General features: G+C 37.8%; 1 protein-coding gene across 10 annotated transcripts in view; it reads left to right on the forward strand.

Annotated features, from left to right (window-relative positions):
• Positions 1-17,794, forward strand: part of PKP4 (plakophilin 4) — a 180,748-nt gene that overhangs the window by 87,965 nt on the left and 74,989 nt on the right. For all 10 annotated transcript variants that reach the window (XM_072418185.1, XM_072418187.1, XM_072418186.1 and 7 more), the window contains one exon: positions 852-964. In XM_072418185.1, coding sequence (XP_072274286.1) covers positions 852-964 — 113 coding nt within the window. The remainder of the gene's footprint in view (positions 1-851; positions 965-17,794) is intronic.

Below are 17,794 nucleotides of genomic sequence, written 5' to 3' on the forward strand. Positions count from 1 at the left end.
CTTTGAACAAAACTAGAATTAGACACACACCAGCCTAGGCACAATTGTTCATCCCTGGTGAAAACACTCGTACACAAACACATAGATTTTCTTCAGAACCGGTAAGTCAGCAAACATTGCACCATGGTCATACTTTTTATCTAAGTACATTTTGATTTTAAAGACACTGTATTTGTAACTGGCAAGAGATTGCCACCCTCTTCATACCCTTCCTGTCCTGTAAAATATACATTTTGCTTTTAAAGGTGAACTGTTAAAAAGTTGATCCTAACCCCAAATGGGTGACATTTTATTTGCTGATGCATTGTGTACATTCATAAACAATTGTCATCAATTATTATATTGTTGAAGGTTATGAGATTCGAGTTATTTGGGTTTATATCTATTCTAATCCGTGGCAATCCTTTAGTTGGCGCTACCATTCTGACTTTTTTTTTTGCTAGCTTGGGAGCTGTACTGTCACTAATTATGTGGATGACTGAAGTTGGCTTCTTCTTCTCTTGCGTCTTGCCTATATACACACAGAGAATATTTCCATGAGGTTTAAAATCTTGTACAACATTTTAGTAGTTATAATTGGCTATTTTTGAGTGCTTCTGTTTTTCCATAAGCATCCTAACTCTGAATTTCATTACATTTGAATGTGAGTAAATCGAAGGACGGTCTATGTGTTCGAACCTAAAAAATACTGCTTTATAAAACTCCTAATAAATGTTTTTAGGAGGCAGGGATTACATAAAAAGGGTATGGCAGTGGAGTAGATTATTTTGTGTCCCCACTGGTTGTTTTCCCATGAATCAGTGTGTTTCCACATCACCTGAGGCTTCATTCTCATTTTCTTGAAATTCCAGGAGCTGCAATTTGAACGGCTCACCAGAGAGCTCGAGGTGGAGAGACAAATTGTTGCCAATCAACTAGAAAGATGCAGACTGGGAGCGGAGTCGCCAAGCATCGCCAGCGTAAGGTACACATTTTAATGACTCTGCTCGATCCCACGCTGTGAAATGGTCATTGCAGCAAACCAGCCACTGTGCATAATTTATTTCACTGTTTATATGTGCTGATCTGCTCGCTCATTGGGAGTATTTATCTACTAATGGAGCAGCTTCCGTTTAACAAACAGAAATCTTCAGAAGGCTGTGCTCCTATTAATAGGGATTTTGACATTTATCCTGTTTCAATTTCAATTAATTGGTAAAGAAAATGAAGTCATTTCCTTTTTATTGTGAAATTATTAGTTGTGTTTGCAGATGTATGTGTGTGTGCATTTTTGTAGCCAGCATGGCAGAATCATACTGACGTAATGCGAATCCATAAATGTATTTGTGTCGGTAGTTTACGGTGTTGGTGGTTTCATGGTATTGAGAATGTTTTGTTGGCAGACATTAGACTCGGACATTATCAAGAAAATGAACATGGTAAGCTGGGTTTAAAAGACAGCAGCAAAGGACTAGTAATGACTTTTCCACATTACTGACTTACCATGTGTTCTGTCTTGTGTGGAGACCCCCATCTGGGGAGAGGCAGGGAATTCCTTCCACATGTTGGCTTCCAGCAAAGACAATTTTGAGCAGCTCAGTAGTGAAATTACACTCCAGATCTCACAAAACAGTCAGAGACCCTGTGCTTTGGATACCATACTGCGGTTATAAAGCAAAGAGGCTACAGGACAGAAATGACTAGGCATTTTTTTATAAAAAAGGGAAAAGGTAGGAATTTTTCAAGGTGGGGCACATTTAACATGCCAACGTAGAAAACTTTGACCTTTTTTTTACATTGAGATCCACTTTACCAAGGCAAAAAAGGTCCTTTTTGAAATTGTAGCCCTACTTACTAAACTGGTTTTGAAATGTATACTTTGCTGCTGCAAATACCAGACCTATTTTCTTTCTTTCACTTTATCTGTTACAGATCAGCCCCTGCTACAGTCACTCAAATAATGACTTTCTTTAAATTTATTTACATTTATTATTTATTGCCAACCACCAGAGAGGCAAATTTGCTTGCTCCTGCCTGCAGCAGCCTGTTGATATAATTCAGCTTAGGAAAAGATGCTTGTCTGTAATTAGAATATTACATTTTAAAGATAGGTATTCCGCTGCTGTATATTGTAATACAGACATGTCCAAAGTCTGGCCCGGGGGCCAATTGCGGCCCGTGTTCAGAATTCTACCAGCCTGCAGCCTCTGTCATAAAATCAATAATGTGGCCCGCCAGCACCGTTGACCACAGTATGAAATACACGCGTACAAAAAAAGCTATTTTATATTTCATTAGAGAGTTGATCAACTGCCTTGCAATTATCGGCCCACTACTCAGCAGGCATAATCGGCAGGATGGTAGTCCCCATGTGTGCACAGGGAATCCCCTAAGTCAATATAGTGGGTGGGACCCACACAGACCCCGCCCACACTAATCATGAGGACATGCTGAATGGTCGGCCCCCACACATTTTCACCTCACCAAATCTGGCCCTCTTTGCAAAAAGTTTGGACTCCCTGTGGTAATACATCACAAATGTATTCATGCAAACTTAGAACATTACTGAAAGATGCGCTTTATTGAGTTAGGTAGCCTAGTTTATGAGACAACCTGAGAATGACAGATCATGGCATATGAATAGGTTTGTGTATGTCAGAATTTAGATAAATGGCATAATTATACATATACATACTAGCAGCCAGGAGAAATTTTGGATTCTGTATGCATTCATTTATGGATCATATAAAACATTACCTAATGAAATGCTGCTTCTTTAGGCACTAGCTTTTTTCCAGCTCTGACAATTCTAGTGAGATCATACAGCAGTATAGGCAAAGCAATAGACCACAGCTGCCCCACTCCATCCACTATGGAGAAGCCTGCTTTCAGGCCTTTTTATACAACTATGCTGCATTGCCCTGGCCATTGCATAGCTGGCATAATAGAACCGGTGGTCTGGATAATGGTCCCATGCTGATTTCACTAAAACCTCTGTTACTGCTCCATTCCTATGGAAGCTGAACACTGTTCAAAAGAGAGCTACAATTTTTTTTGTTCTGCCATTTTTTTCCCTGACCTTTTGAAATACAAAAAAGCTTTGTAATAACCCTGCGCTCATCGATTATAAAAATACTGTACATTTGTATTGAGTGACTGTTTTGACTTTCAGATTAAAACAAGAATATAAAACTGGTCGGTGTTCATGGTGAAATCCTATGTATTTTTGACCATGGTTTACTTATTAGCCCTTAAGAAAACATTTGTCAGCTTTCATTTAGACAAAATGGCAATAACATATTGGATTTTTTTTCTAAATAAACCAATATCTATCTATATCAATTAGGTAGGTACATGCCCTGTGTGGTAAAATTTGATTTTTCTTTTTCTTTGTGTGCCATGCTAATGTGAATATTTTCAATTCTTTATTAACCAGGCTATCAAAATATGGCTGCAGGCTGGCATTATCCTTCTAATCTCCTGTGAATCCCTTCTGTAGGTCACGTTCAGCCTGGCTGTGCATTGGAGACATCATTGAGCACTTCCCATGGCAGTGTATCAAAATATATCTCCTATGTACATAAATCTGAATAAATAGCTGACATTAGAGCCTATAAATAAAAATTCATTGAAATGTTAATCCGCTATGCCCTAGGAAGCTTGGTCTGCAAGTGGGAAATAGAGATGAACATTGCCTGCAAAGACAGTGGATGTGTGTAGTGTATCTCCTATAAAAATTGGATATAAAATATAAGCTGTTACCAATAGCAACCTGTTTCTATGTGAAATGAAATGCAGCTTTATTACAGAAAGGAATCAGGTAGGGTGTTATGTAGTATGTGCACACAGGAATAAAGAGCAACACTGTCCTTCACAAAAATGTCTTAAGGACATGGATATGTATAATTATGTTTAAGCCAGTTATTTTGGAGTCTTTAAAAAATGTAGTTCACAATTTTGGAGTGACATGGTGCCTGACCAAAATATTATTCATGGCGGTTTGTACTGTTCTAAGGTTTTCCCCACTTTGTGCTCAGCTTGGAGAAAAGTCTATAGCTCCGCAGAGAAGTGTTCTGTTTGCAGCACGGTACTGAACTGTGTAAGTAATCTTTTTAAGTGAGCTCTTAACAGTAATGCTATACTCAGGGACTTACTACAAGAAATATTGCTTTTATTTAATTAAGCCTTGAGCGAGGCCCTGTGTTAATGAGAATTGGGCTTTGTTTATATGGTAGTATCCTGACATCAGTTTGAGATGCTTTATGATCATCTAGAATTTACTGACAGGTGATTTTGACCTACAGTTACCATCCTTCTGACCTACTAAAAGCAGGCATTCCTGAAATTGCAAAAAATGTATGTCTTTAGGTGTTCTGGCATGTATTGAGGAGACAAAATAAAAGTAGTACATTTTTTGCAAAGCATGCACATTTTCTTATATATTTTCTTTCCCACACTGCAATTACAGAAAAATACCCTCACTTGCCAGATATCCAGGGAACTCCACATTTGCTGTTGGAGCTGACAACGTGCCCGCTCTGCATTAAACTCACAAGCAATGGTGTTAGCCTTGCATGAACTCTCCCTACCAGACTACAGAACACCTCTTGATTTTATTATCTCGATGGTACAGCAGTGTCCACGTTGTCAGCTCAAACATGATGTTAGCAGCACATCGGATTTGTGACATAATGAGTGATGTTTTTTTATCTGCTCATTGGAAAATGTATTTCAGAGATTCACTGTATACCAGGCTCCCTGAGTCAGCCAACCATCTGTAGATTTGACGTGGTGGCAGTGTGTAGTACCGGCACCACTCGCTGCCCCCCTTCTTTCAATCTCATGAAGCCGCCACTGGCAGAAGCCACGTATAGCTTCCCCCCAGAAGTAGCAGTTCCCTGGCAATGAAGAAGCCTAAGTGGCCTGCAACCTCTCTACCAGTGTGAACATAACCTTACCATATCAAACCATTACTTTAATGTGGACATGAACCCTACTGGAGTTATCTGCCTGCAAAACAAGGGTACCACAACGAACTGCTTATCTTTTTAAAAATACTTTTAGCTTTATTCCCCCCTCGTCCCTTGTTACATCTTCACAGCCTATTTTCTGACAATGATGGATCTGTCTGGGTAATGTGTGCTGAAAGTCTTTATCAGAAGCTAGTATGACAGGTGGTCTTGGAACATATGTGAATACCTGCTAACCTAAAAGTGTCACAATAACTAGATTTAAAGGGTTATTTTTGTCTCACCTTACAGTGCAGGTTGTAGACAGTTTAAAGGACTTGGTGTAAACTCATCTTTCCATGTATGCCAGCCTTGTTCTATGAACAATTAATTGTACCTCAATTATAATGACTGAGGAATTATTAAAAATATTGTTAAGCAGTATTTATATAGCACCGACATATTATGCAGCGCGGTACAAAGTCCATAGTCCATGTCACTAGCTGTCCCTCAAAGGGGCTCACAATCTAATGTCCCTACAGTCTAAGGTCAATTTTGGGAGGAAGTCAATTAACTCAACTGCATGCTTTTGGATTGTGGGGAGGTAACCTGGAGGGAAACCCACACAAACACAGGGAAAACCCTCAAACTATATGCAGATAATGTCCTGGCTGAGATTCCAACCTGGGATCTAGTGCTGCAAAGGCCAGAGTGCTAACCTCTGAGTCACCGCGCTGCCTATAAATATCTGGTTAAGTAGATATCAAATCATTAAAAATTTGTATTGTACTTTCACAATATCAGTTATTATCAAAATATTGTCTTGTGCCAGGTGCTGGTTTCAATGGACTCTGATGGGGACGTCCACCCACTCTAAAACACCTGAGCAACAATAAAAGCAAATATTTAAATCTGTCCTGGTGTCTTCTCAATGTTTTGCTTTGCCGAGTGCTGCTGGACAGCTGCTAAGATGAAAGTCGTGTTCCAAATTTTATATTTAACTGGTTGTAAAATGACTTTTATTTACCTTTCAGGCTTCTCCACATGTGTTCTCAAATGCAGGCTGAGCTTTTGCAGACCAAAACAGAACTTTGCAACTACAGCTTATTACATTGAGTGGGAAAAAAAACCTCAGCGCCGCAGGGGGGAATCTTTTAAAAAGCCCAATCAATTTTCAAGTGCAATTTGTGAAACCTCAAGAGGTGAGATTAAGGAGGAAAACTTCTTGCGAAAATTTAAGTGAGAATCTTTGAGTTGTTAAGGAATAAACAAACCATTCAGATGAATTGTGGGAATACATGAGAGGCGGCTGTGATGGAGAGAACAACTGTTTTGCAGCTGATTAGTCTGGAGGTGCCCTGTTCATGTCCTTAAAGGTTGGCTATGCACAGCTAGGTCCCAGGGATCCCAGCATCTCCAGCCGTGCAGCCATTAATGTACGTTTTAAAACCGGTTAAACTTTGAAAAGGCGCATTCTTTTTTGAGTGAGCACGTGGTCTTACACCATATTTTGGGGTCCTTATTTAACCAGGTGGTATAATTAGATTTATAATCATCAAGTTTGTGGTCGGAGTGGCAGCGAGGTTGTGGTGCAGTTTCTGCTTACTCATGCCAGTGCTATAAGGGGAGCCCCATAGAAAATGAATGGGGGAGGCAGTGAGCAGTTGTACAGCCCACTGCTGTCATATCAGAATATGCTGTTTCTTTAAGAACCAACGCCGAAGGGAGAATGACCATTCCAGCCGCTGAGAGCCATGTCATTGCTTGATTCCCCTGCTGGTCTGGAGCGGCCATGGAATAAAGGTCTGAGTCTATGGTTTATTGCCTATCAAAGAAAAGTAAAATGCTGAGTATTTAAGTAACAAACAAGGCGTGAGCATTTACCCTGCATAATATAATTCTGTGTTTGATCATCCTTTAACTTGTCATGTGAAGGTAACCCATTTAGGGGAAAAAATAAATACTTCTAACTATTGGGAATGTTTATTATAGATAGCTGAAATTCTACAGCTCGGCAATCTGGTAAAAAAGAGCAGCGTATATTTCCGCACCATATGTTTTCAGGAAAGGATCTTGCGTACATAAGTCTTAAATATATATATATATATTGACTTAAAGGTGGACCTGATCCAGGACCTGATGTACCAGGAAGGAATTTGTGTGAAAGATTGTAGATTTTCATATAAGATAATAGATTTTCATATTTTTATTTCAGGTCCACTTTAAATGAGGAAATAAAAAAACAATACTATTATTAATAGTTTTATTATTAATAGTATTGTAGTTCTTCTGCACAGTTTTCCTTTATTACATCAAAATTCCAGGCTAAATTATGGGCTTTGCCAGCTTTTTTGGTACTGTGATGGGCTATTCTTCTGAACTTGCTGAATCAGTAGGAGGCAGGAGATTCCGCCTTTCCTGTAATCACATGAAGAGTCCCATTTCTAATATTAATATACAGTGTACTCAGAGATGCTGTGAAATTCAGTAAACTAAAGGATGTGTGTTCGGTTGGACCTCAAGTTCTATATAGATTTTTCAGGAAAAATGTGACCTAACAGGAAAAAGTTTTAAGAATTCTGGAAAACTCTGTTGGCTAACAAAATACCATCTCTGTTGTTTTAGAGAATTTTAAGGTATTTGTAAAAAAAAATGACTAGACTAAACTTGCAGCTTTAAGCTAAACCTTTACTCTTTAAGGGGTAAAGAAATTAGGTTATCTTGAAACTGCTAGCAAGGTAACTGATGTAGTAGACTTTCAGGTGTCAGAAGCATTGTAGCAATATTGTAAGTCAAGAGTTCCTAATCTCTTAAAGCGAAACTGAAGTGCGTTTTTAAAAAATATGGCCTCATCAGGGGATTGAAAAAAATGTACTAATGTATACAGAAAAGGAGAAAAAACATTCTTACTAAGCTTTTTTGTTAAAGGGTAATAAACTCTTAACACAGCTTAACAAATTTACATTATATTTTCAATCACAAACACCACATTTGCGTAGTCATCTAACTAGCAATGCTCTAGTCTACACCTTCTTTTCGGCTGGGTTCACATCTATATGGTATATATCGGTTTTCATACACCCCAACTTACCCTGTTCTCCCTTGCCACTGCTCCCATCTTCTGTACATCTTCTTCCTCGTTTGGCCATCTTCACTGACTAGTTCGAAATGGTATAACTCCTATGCAGAAATAGTAACTATTTTGGGTTACCTTTTTTTTTTTATTGATAAATGACTTAAGCTCTGAACGAATGCCAAATTATTGCATCTTTTTGAGGCTTTAGATAGCCTCTTCTCTCAATAAAAAGTCTTCCCCCAAGTATTTAGCAAACATACCGTTCTGCTTTCATAAGATTCTTCACTGCAGGACAGGACCTCTTGGCTACCTTTTCCTTTAAAACAATTTCATCCGTGCTCAAGAAGTGTTAGTATAAAGTCCAGAATAGAAGAAGACCAGAATCTGCATTAACATTTGCTGTAAAATAAAAACCCAGTAAACTATGTTTTTGTTTTTAAAAATAGGCCTGGGGTTTCACTGACAAAATCCTTAAAAAGTACTGCAGTGTAGAATTGGTTAAATCTTAAGTTTTAATTCAGATATTTAATTAAAAATAGATCTTCTGCAAATTCCACTCCAATTACTAGTCAATTGGGATTATGTTCTTCAGTTTAGTTTAGGTTGGCTTTACTGTTGATTCAGACTTCCCTTAACTCGGTGTTTATATGGAAGTTAACAAGCAATTTATTGTGTGGTCTGGGGGTTACAAAAAGTTCACCACGTAACAGAGTCAGCTGACAGTCATTGCTCCTTGTGACCAGAGGCCAAAATCTTTCACTTTTTTTTTCTAGCACATGTCTGGCTCTTTTGAAAATGGTCATGCACTCCTTAACCCATTTGTTACCATAATGTCACTTTAGAAGTCCAAATGTAAAATGCTCCTTGCCATGAGAATAGTGATTATCTTTACCTTTCAGCTGACATATTGGAAAGCACAATTGTGTTTGTTCTTGGGTTCACAGACCCACTGGTAATTTAATAAAGAAATAATGAACCTGGTCTGGGCATTTAAATTTAAAAAAAAAATGGTCATAATAAAGGAATTCAAGTAGTTGTATAGACTGAGAGTTCCTTTCTTTTTTGTCTCCATTACTTTGATTTATTTTTGCTTCCCATCTTAGTTACTAATCTATCAGGAAGTAAGTAAAAATGTTCTCAATAGACAATTGCTTTTAGATATTCTACTTGAAATGAATAACCCACTTCCTGTTATAGGGTTGCAACTAACTGCAGTGGTCCTGTGTTCTCACCCTGAAGCATTCACACCTACTTAAGTCTGCAAGTCAGCATGCTGAATCAAATGCTGACACACCATATTTGTCGAGGGGAAAAAAATCTTGTTCTTAATTGCACACATACCATATTATTGACAGGAGGACCTTAATGTATTTTCTATAAAATTAATCTACGTGCTGGAAAACATGAGCATTCGAATAGGAGGTAACACCCTATTATTATGAAGACTCAAGAAAAAGGAGGAAAAAGAAGAAGAGCAAGTAATTCACAAATAAATGTTGACTTATCCAAATAAACATATTAATAGTTAAATAATGGTTCCAGGCCCATTTATACTTCATGGATCTTGTAGAACTCGGCACTAACTTCCCAATGCATTTCCCCCAGTGGCCTCTTCAGGGCTATAATGAGACCGAAGTATACTATGTCTTTTTTACATGGTGGTCATATATGTAATATGGTGTTATATAGTTTAAATTAGAACTACACACTGCTGTACTCACCTGTCCCTATTCTGTTGCAGACCACCACCATCTTCTTCCTGTTTGCCTGTGCAGGATATCATTAAGTCCAGGCAACTGCAGGAGAAGCCAGGGTTGTTGGTTACACTGGCACTCAACACTGAGCTGCACAGCATAGATAGTTGGACAGTTCCGTGGAACGATCAGGTAGGTTAGGCTGCTTATTGTAAGAAGGACATTGTCTGTCCCTTTCAGCAATAATTCCCAAAATTTTTATTCGTGCAACTTGAACTCTTCATGCTAAATACATCAAACTCATATGTTTTGCTGTTCCAAAGCCTCATGTTACATAATTCTGTTCTCTTTAAGGACTACAGCATGATAATGAAGTTTTCTTTGCCCATGGCTTATTTTTAGACAAATCTTCCAAAGTGGGTATGCAAGGCATGCTGCATTTTCTGGGTATACTGTAAGGCACTTTGCATCTGATATTAGTCATTGTTCCCATCTACTTTACTGTTAATTTCACGGTTACTGTTGAGAAAATCATTGAATCAGTGTGTGGAGTGAAGCCATTTTTAATTACATCAGCTCATTGCCATTCTAGTCTCTCAGATTTCTGCCACAAGTCAATTTCGTCCAGGATGTCGAAAGCCTAAACAGGAGCTGTGCCCATCAGCTGGAATTAAAAATGAATGTCCTAATCTGCTGCAGGACTGCATGTGCAGAAGATGCTCACTGTGGTGACTTATTCCTTTTAGAGGAGGATTTGTGCTAACTGAAGCATACCATTAAATCTGTAGGTGAAAATAAAGGTTTTTATACTGCCCTCACCAACCAAAAAAATCTAACCATTACAGAACCTCATTTAACCTTATGTTTGCCACATGATAAGGTTTAACGACCTCTGGTGTCACTTGGGCAGTTTTTAAGTTTTGTGGATTCACAGGAATCCTTGCAGGATAGATAGTACTTCTGGGAGCACAGCATGTGTATTGTGGTTCTTTAGGTTAGGTATGCATGAGCAGATCCACTTCAATTTCTATTTCTATCAGTCTAAAGCAACACAACATTGCATACGAGAAATATTCTTCTCTTCTGCTTTTCATTCCCCTCCTACCATAGTAATTGAAAGGTAATAGTTCATTTAAAGACCTGACAAGTATGTTTTCAGAGCCATTAATATATTTGTATTGCACCCTAGTGCATAAATATCTAGCAACTCATCTGCACTGTAGTGCATAACAAAGCTATACAAGTGAATTGTACTTTAGTACTTAAGAGTCTTGCCACCAGACTTCACTTCCTTAGCATTTAGCTGCAGCGGGACTTCAGTTTTGTTGAAACAGTGGCCTCTCTGTAGCAATTGAACACATGATGTGAGACCAAGTTAGAGCTCTACAACAAGCAATGCTGAATTGCTCTGCCCTTACTTTTTAGGAGGTAAATATATGGCGCTCTTGCTACAATTGGGGATAATGTTTGAAAACACAGTCCCAGCAGAATGTGATATTGGGAAAATGAGGTATAAAGTATTTGGCTACAATAGAAACGACAATTACATCACACATGATATACTTATATGAACCAAAAAAAAACTCGCCCTTTAGGTAGCAAATAGAAAAATGCCTTTACAATTCCCATTCAATTTCAAGAGAGAGATGAAACTGGATATTAGTATTTGTGAACTAGCAGAATCTGTGATAACAGTGATCAAAACTGAACGGTCTAATCAGTTCTAATGCATTCCGCTGGCATGCTGTTAATTAACAGCGCCTGGTGAAACAAGTAGCAGTTGCACAGCATTTGTGCTGCCACACACATATAATCATGTAAACAGAATTAAAGAGAAAAGTATTGCTCATCTGATCATCAACAGAAACATACGTCGCGCTAACAAGTATTTTCCTTTCTCTGGCTAATAAGTGCGTGGGTGGAAGAGAGACAGGCCAAGTGATCGAAGAGGTTTCTTCAATGCAGAGTTCACGCAGAAATATTTAACACCTTCCTACTCCAACTGCTTCTTGTTTTTATTTATACATAGAATTGTGCAGACAAGGGGAGGAAGTGTGTTGTTCCTTCAATATGTGTTTAAAGAAGAACTTAGTCTGATTAGGAAGTTGAATTCTGAAAATAGTAAATGCAGCTCATTTACACTTTTAGCTTCTTTCCTAGCAATGATGGCATTGTAGAGGAGCAGGTTATTGGTGATCAAGAGGCATTTTGTGTACATTATCACTTTTTAGGTAGTTTGTTGTATATGTTCAAATAGTTTCAGAAATAGTGTATTTTTTTTATTAAAGTATTCTACTCATTAGTTGTGCATTAATGTTTCCTTTAATGCAAGTCTGAATCGGGCTACTCATTTAAAACAATTTCCTTTAGGCTATTCTTACACTGGTCATGGGTTTGTGGTATGTTTACCGTGTCTCCTGCCTCTCGGGAGATGCTACATGTAGTTTCTCAGAGCGGCAGCCCCATAGTGTATAAAATAGGGGTATGTCTACTAGTACCACTTGTTGCCCCCAGCTGCTTCTTTAATAACCAGCACTGTGGCATTAGTGACTAGGAAGCTGACAAGGTGCCAGCTGCCGGGAGCCGCACAGGATCGCTTTATTCTTAAGCAGATCTGAAACCGCTCTTGGTAGTACAGTAAAACCTTCTTGAGACAGAGTTCATGTCTTATTTCCTTACATGTCTCAAAATCATTAATATAATTCTAAGATGGCAGGCCATGCAGATCATTTGTTTACACTCCAGTGGCCAAATGTGTACATCCCTGCAAATATAGCCTAATATTATCAAACAGTTTATTCTGAACTGCATACATTCTTTTCAGACATTTTGGCCTTTAATAATGATTTTGCACTGTCGGTTAATGATAAAGAAATTGCCCTGTGCTACTGAAAGCTTCCTCTAATGGCTAATCATTTAATATTTCGACATCAGATCTGCAAAATTAATACAAGGTATGCTTAGTGTATAATAAAACATGCAATTCTTTGCCCCTACAAGTCATCAAGTGACTAACAGGAGCCCAGTAATCAGTCTGTTTCAATGACCAAACACATTCTCATTGGTGGGAATGGGACTTTAAAAGCAGCTTAAAGGTTGGATTTTTTCTTTTATTAAGACACATGAATGGTCCCTTTATGTAAATTTGTGTTAATATGGTTATGGGTATAAAAGCAAAATGCCATGCTTATAATAAAAATCAATGCAAAGGAACATTGCTCATCATCCAGTTCAAACCTGGCCTGTTAGATCCAATACAAACACTGAGGTGTGATGCATCACTAACTTTTTTAATGTGTTTGTTTTTGCTTGGCTTTTATGAATGGTTAGCTACGTCAAGTCTTACTATACATGGCCATTTATATTTTGCTTCTGAACTACTTTTGAATAGTCAAAACATATCTGTAACATAGACATACTGGCGTGGCGAAAATGCACATTTTATTACATACACAAGTGTATGTAAAAATCAGGGTTTATCTATATAGCACTATTGTATCAAAATGGCAATTTGTTTTGAAATGTGTGACGAATGGCACCAGTCTATACTTTCTCCCCTGCTGATTTGTTTCTAGGGTCTCTCTATTAACTAACTTCACCATACCAATGCATTTATGATTTGTTAAACATGAAAAAGAATTCCCAGACCAGAGTGCAGGAATGGGTTACTTCTCAGACTGTAAATATCCGAATTTGCTATTGTAAGCAAGATGCATTTTAGAACAAAGGAGCAGAAGAGACAGAATAACATGTAAAAATGAGCTTTAAAGATGCATCTGTTGGTTTTAAAGAACAATACAAAATATTCATGTGTCCTGACCATAATGGATAAGGAATTATATGCAAATACACACACATTCCCTTTCATGTGTAGATGAAGGATTGCAGTAAAAGAGTTAAGATTCTGTTTGGCTTGTAAGGGCTAGTACAATATTAAAAACACACAAAAACATCTCTTTTTATCTGTACACTTTTTTTCATCAGTTAAGAATGTGCGCACTCATGTATGTATTGGCTCCACCAATTTCAGGTGTAACTTTCAGGTATTTTCAACTAAAGCTGCCTTACCCAGTTTACACTACAAACTCTATTCAAACCAACAGAATTTAATGAAAAGACAGACATGTGGCAGTGAAAGACATGTCAAATTAAAACACTGGGTGCCAGGGGCAAACCCTGTGTCATATTTTATAATGAAAACCAGATAGTTCTACCTCCTGCTGAAGACTGGAGAGCATCAATCAAATAGTGTTTCTCTAGTTTTTAGCAGAAGGAGAAGGTAGTACAAATGCGTGGAGTGGCGATTCATCTTGTGTTCTTCTTTTGGATCCTGTAATCGTAATGACCGGCATTCTTTTAATATTCTGGAAATGTATGCTTGATGACATTCATCTTTCTTCTTCCTTTCTTCTGTTTTTACGTAATACATCTGTTTGGATTACTTTCATAAACTACTATTGTGCGTTGATTACATGTTCTAGCAAAATCTCAGAGGGGCTCACAACCTAATGTCTCTACCATTTGGGGGGAAGCCAATTAACCTAAACACATGTTTTTGGAATTTGGGCGGAAACTGAACTACATGGTGGAAACCCCATGCAAACACAGGGAGAGAGTGCAAACTGAATGTGGATAATGCCCCTGGCCAAGATTGGATAATGGGACCTAGCGCTGCAAAGGCCAGAGTTCTATCCACTGTTGACACCATAATTGTCACAAGGTACATTTAGTCACATGTTATCTGATCATTATGCCTGTGGAGTTTTTTTTTTTTTTTCCTTTTAAATTGGACTTTTGTTTGTTAACCATCTCTTCCTCGTTTATTCCCCCCTCCATCATTTTCAATTGAATTTTTTTAACAGATGCTTTTAAAACTTTGCAGATCTGAGATCTCCCTGCTCTCTCAAAGTTCTTCAAAACACACTGCAATATTTTCTGTTATCCAGCTTAACATACTGAATACTTGTTTCTTTTTTTTTTTCTGGAGAAAAAAAAAAATCTGCCATTCTCCTGCATCCTGACTTATAAAAAAAATAAAACTTTGCTTGTAATACAAGAGCTACTCATACTTATGGCCTTATACCCCCTTAAATGTACCCATACATGATTGAATTGTTAGAAATAATCCATTAACTTGTGGCTTTGCTGGCTGTTGTGGGGTGAAATTACAGGCAGAAAGTATGAAGGTTTAATGACTCAAAGACAAAATGCCAAAGAATTGGCACGTGCTCTGATATTTTAATGTGTTCCACTCCTTCTTTGAAAAGCAAATATTCTATGAAATTTGACAAGCTTAGATAGTTATAAAAATCCACAGCCAGCAAATGGTTTTACCAGTTAACCTGGCCAGAGCAAGAACAGGACCCGTTGGTTTATTATATGCGGAATAAGCTTTGTTCCACTCCATTATTCTTAATGCAGCAAATTTGAATGTCCATTTTCCGGTTAGCTTCTCTGGTCGCCATACAGAAGAGTATATTGTATAAAAATAATTCTACTTTATTAACTGGCTTTAATGTGTTCTGTTCAATTTGTGAAAGGACCTGCTAGTGAAACCAATCTAAAATTTGTGCTCACCTATTATTCCCAATCTACTTGCGAGATCCCAGGTGGAGATAACGTTGCATTGTAGCTAAGCATTTGATTTTTTTTTTCTCCACATTTGAAGGCGCTTACATTGCAGCTGCGTTTTTCTAATATTTTAGCGCTCTGAAGTTGGAAGTGTTTAAAAGAAGCTGATTGTTAGTGTTTGTACTTAATCTCATTTACATCGCCTTAGGTGGTGAAGAATAGGTTTGTTTCATCTTCATGGAAATTTTATATGCGATTGATGCTGATTTTTAACTGTTTAGCTTTGGAAAGAACTCTATCAGCTGCTCAGCTCATGTTCCTGGCCAAATGTTCATGAGAAGTCCCACATTTGCGCTAAATTCTGGGAAATTCTATTTTTAATGTTTATCCTTTCTAAAATTAGGAAATACTTATCTAGTTATGATTTTAGATATAGTTTGTAGCTCCTTTTAGTTACTGTTAAGGATCTGTAAGCTTCCTCTACCACTTGAGCCCCTAGGCCCTTTCTCCACTCCATAACACCCTAAGGACCCAGTGTGTATATGAATATAACTTTAAATCATCATCATACTTTCATATAAGTCCTATGAGTAAATGGTGAAAACTTGTAATTCCATGGATTGAAAACACTAGACTGCAATTACACCTTCAATCAGGTATGAGTGAGACTGTTTTATTTGTAGGGGGATCCAGCAAAGCCTTATCACATATACAACACATTTGTAGATGTGTATCATGGCTCCAACAAAGGAGGCATCTAAATGGAGGCAATTTAAAACAAATGTTATACTGCTTGGAAGTGATCAGCCATTAAAGCTAACTCAAACTGTAATAGTCAAGTCCTGAAAAAGTCCAAGAGTTAGGTTACGTACACATGTTAGATGGCTCTTGTCAGATTACGAGTATCTGATGTGTGTACAGCGCTCATATGATGTCATTCGTGGATCTGTCCTGGCAGATCTACAGACGAGGAATGATCATAATGAAAGCGAAGGGGAGAGAGTGCAGTGGGCTGCCGCTCCGTTGTTCTCCTTCTCCCTTCTTTATAGAGCAGAAACGGCACTGTGTGTACATGTATATTGTAAGCCTCAAAGAGAAGTTTGACATTTTTATTCTTAAAGAATTCATGGGCTATGGAGCACTGGATCTTTTACCATTTTGGATATGATTGTATATGGCATGCAATAATCCAAGGCCCTTGGTTGTGCCCACTCAAATTCTAGGTGGTGAACCACTATGACTCTCAAAGTCAAACTTTGATCAAGAGAAATTAAAAGTATGTATTTTTGTTTTACCTTCTTTGAGGACCATCAACAGATCAATCAAACCTAGGTACATGTCCTTTTTATCAATATTCTTTATACAAAAGTATTAGGATAGCAAGGTTCGCCCTGTTCTAATAGCTACTGATTAGCAGCCTGATAATCAGGCACATTTTATGAGTTTACACACAAGCAAGGAAGCAGTCAGCCAGCCGGGGTTTTATTAATAACATTATTCATTCTCGGCAGGATGGTACAGCACCGGCAGGTAGTATGAAGGTTTAATGATTCAAGGACAAAATGCCAGCATTTCAAAGGAAGCTTTTGTTAGTGACTAAAGAAATCAGGTTATGGGTTATAAATACTACCTTTTATTTTATACTGCTAAATAGCAAGTAAAAATAGAAGAAATATATAGAAAGTGTCAGCTGGTTCCCACTCCAGTCCTATGTTTTTTTGGGTTTTTTATTTTAACGTAGTTTTTTGCAGGGTTGTGCCAATTCAGTTTGCACTTTAAGTTTTTCCATTATTTTGTGATACCTTTGACACTTCCTGGTCAGAGGTTTCATCTAGTGGCGAGTCTACACATGGCTGCAATAGGAATGTACATTTAGATTACCAGTACAACATAATCATGCTTCTGCGAATGGATCTGGTCCAGGATTCAAAACATTTGCTAGCAAATGACTGAAGAAATCCATTCCAGGTTTGGCAAGCGTTAATAAATTATGCCCATTTGGTTGAAGTTTTCTATAGTGCATACAGAGAACTGGGAGCAATACTAACTGATAAGGTGAGCAAAGCAGGCAAATGGCAAGCTAGCAGAGAAAGTTTTTCGGTTACTGGATATCTGGGTGGATCAACAGGTATTTTTTCCACTGATTGAACAGATTTAAAAATGCACTTCATGTTATTTTAACCAAATTAAAAGGTAGTAAATATGAACTTTTTTAGGTCTTACATACACTAAATATTACTGTTCAGGGTTCACTGTTAGGCTAAATTGAGTCGGAGGAGTGTTGATTATTAGCTTATCGAATATCGGTGCATGCTGGACCAGGACTGTGAGTTGGTAGATAAATCCTTAAATTCCCAATTTCTCGGTTTATGGTTCCTTTGACTCCTTTATATTCCTGTTCATTTATTTCAGCCATCCAAGCTTGGAACTGCAAACATGAATCAGGAAATTTGGTTTAGTCTAATATCAATAGCTAAGCCAACATCATTGTGACTGTTTTATTTATTAAAGAAATTACAAACTTT

This window comes from Pyxicephalus adspersus, chromosome 7 (genome assembly GCF_032062135.1).
Source record: "Pyxicephalus adspersus chromosome 7, UCB_Pads_2.0, whole genome shotgun sequence".
Taxonomy (NCBI): Eukaryota; Metazoa; Chordata; class Amphibia; order Anura; family Pyxicephalidae; genus Pyxicephalus; species Pyxicephalus adspersus.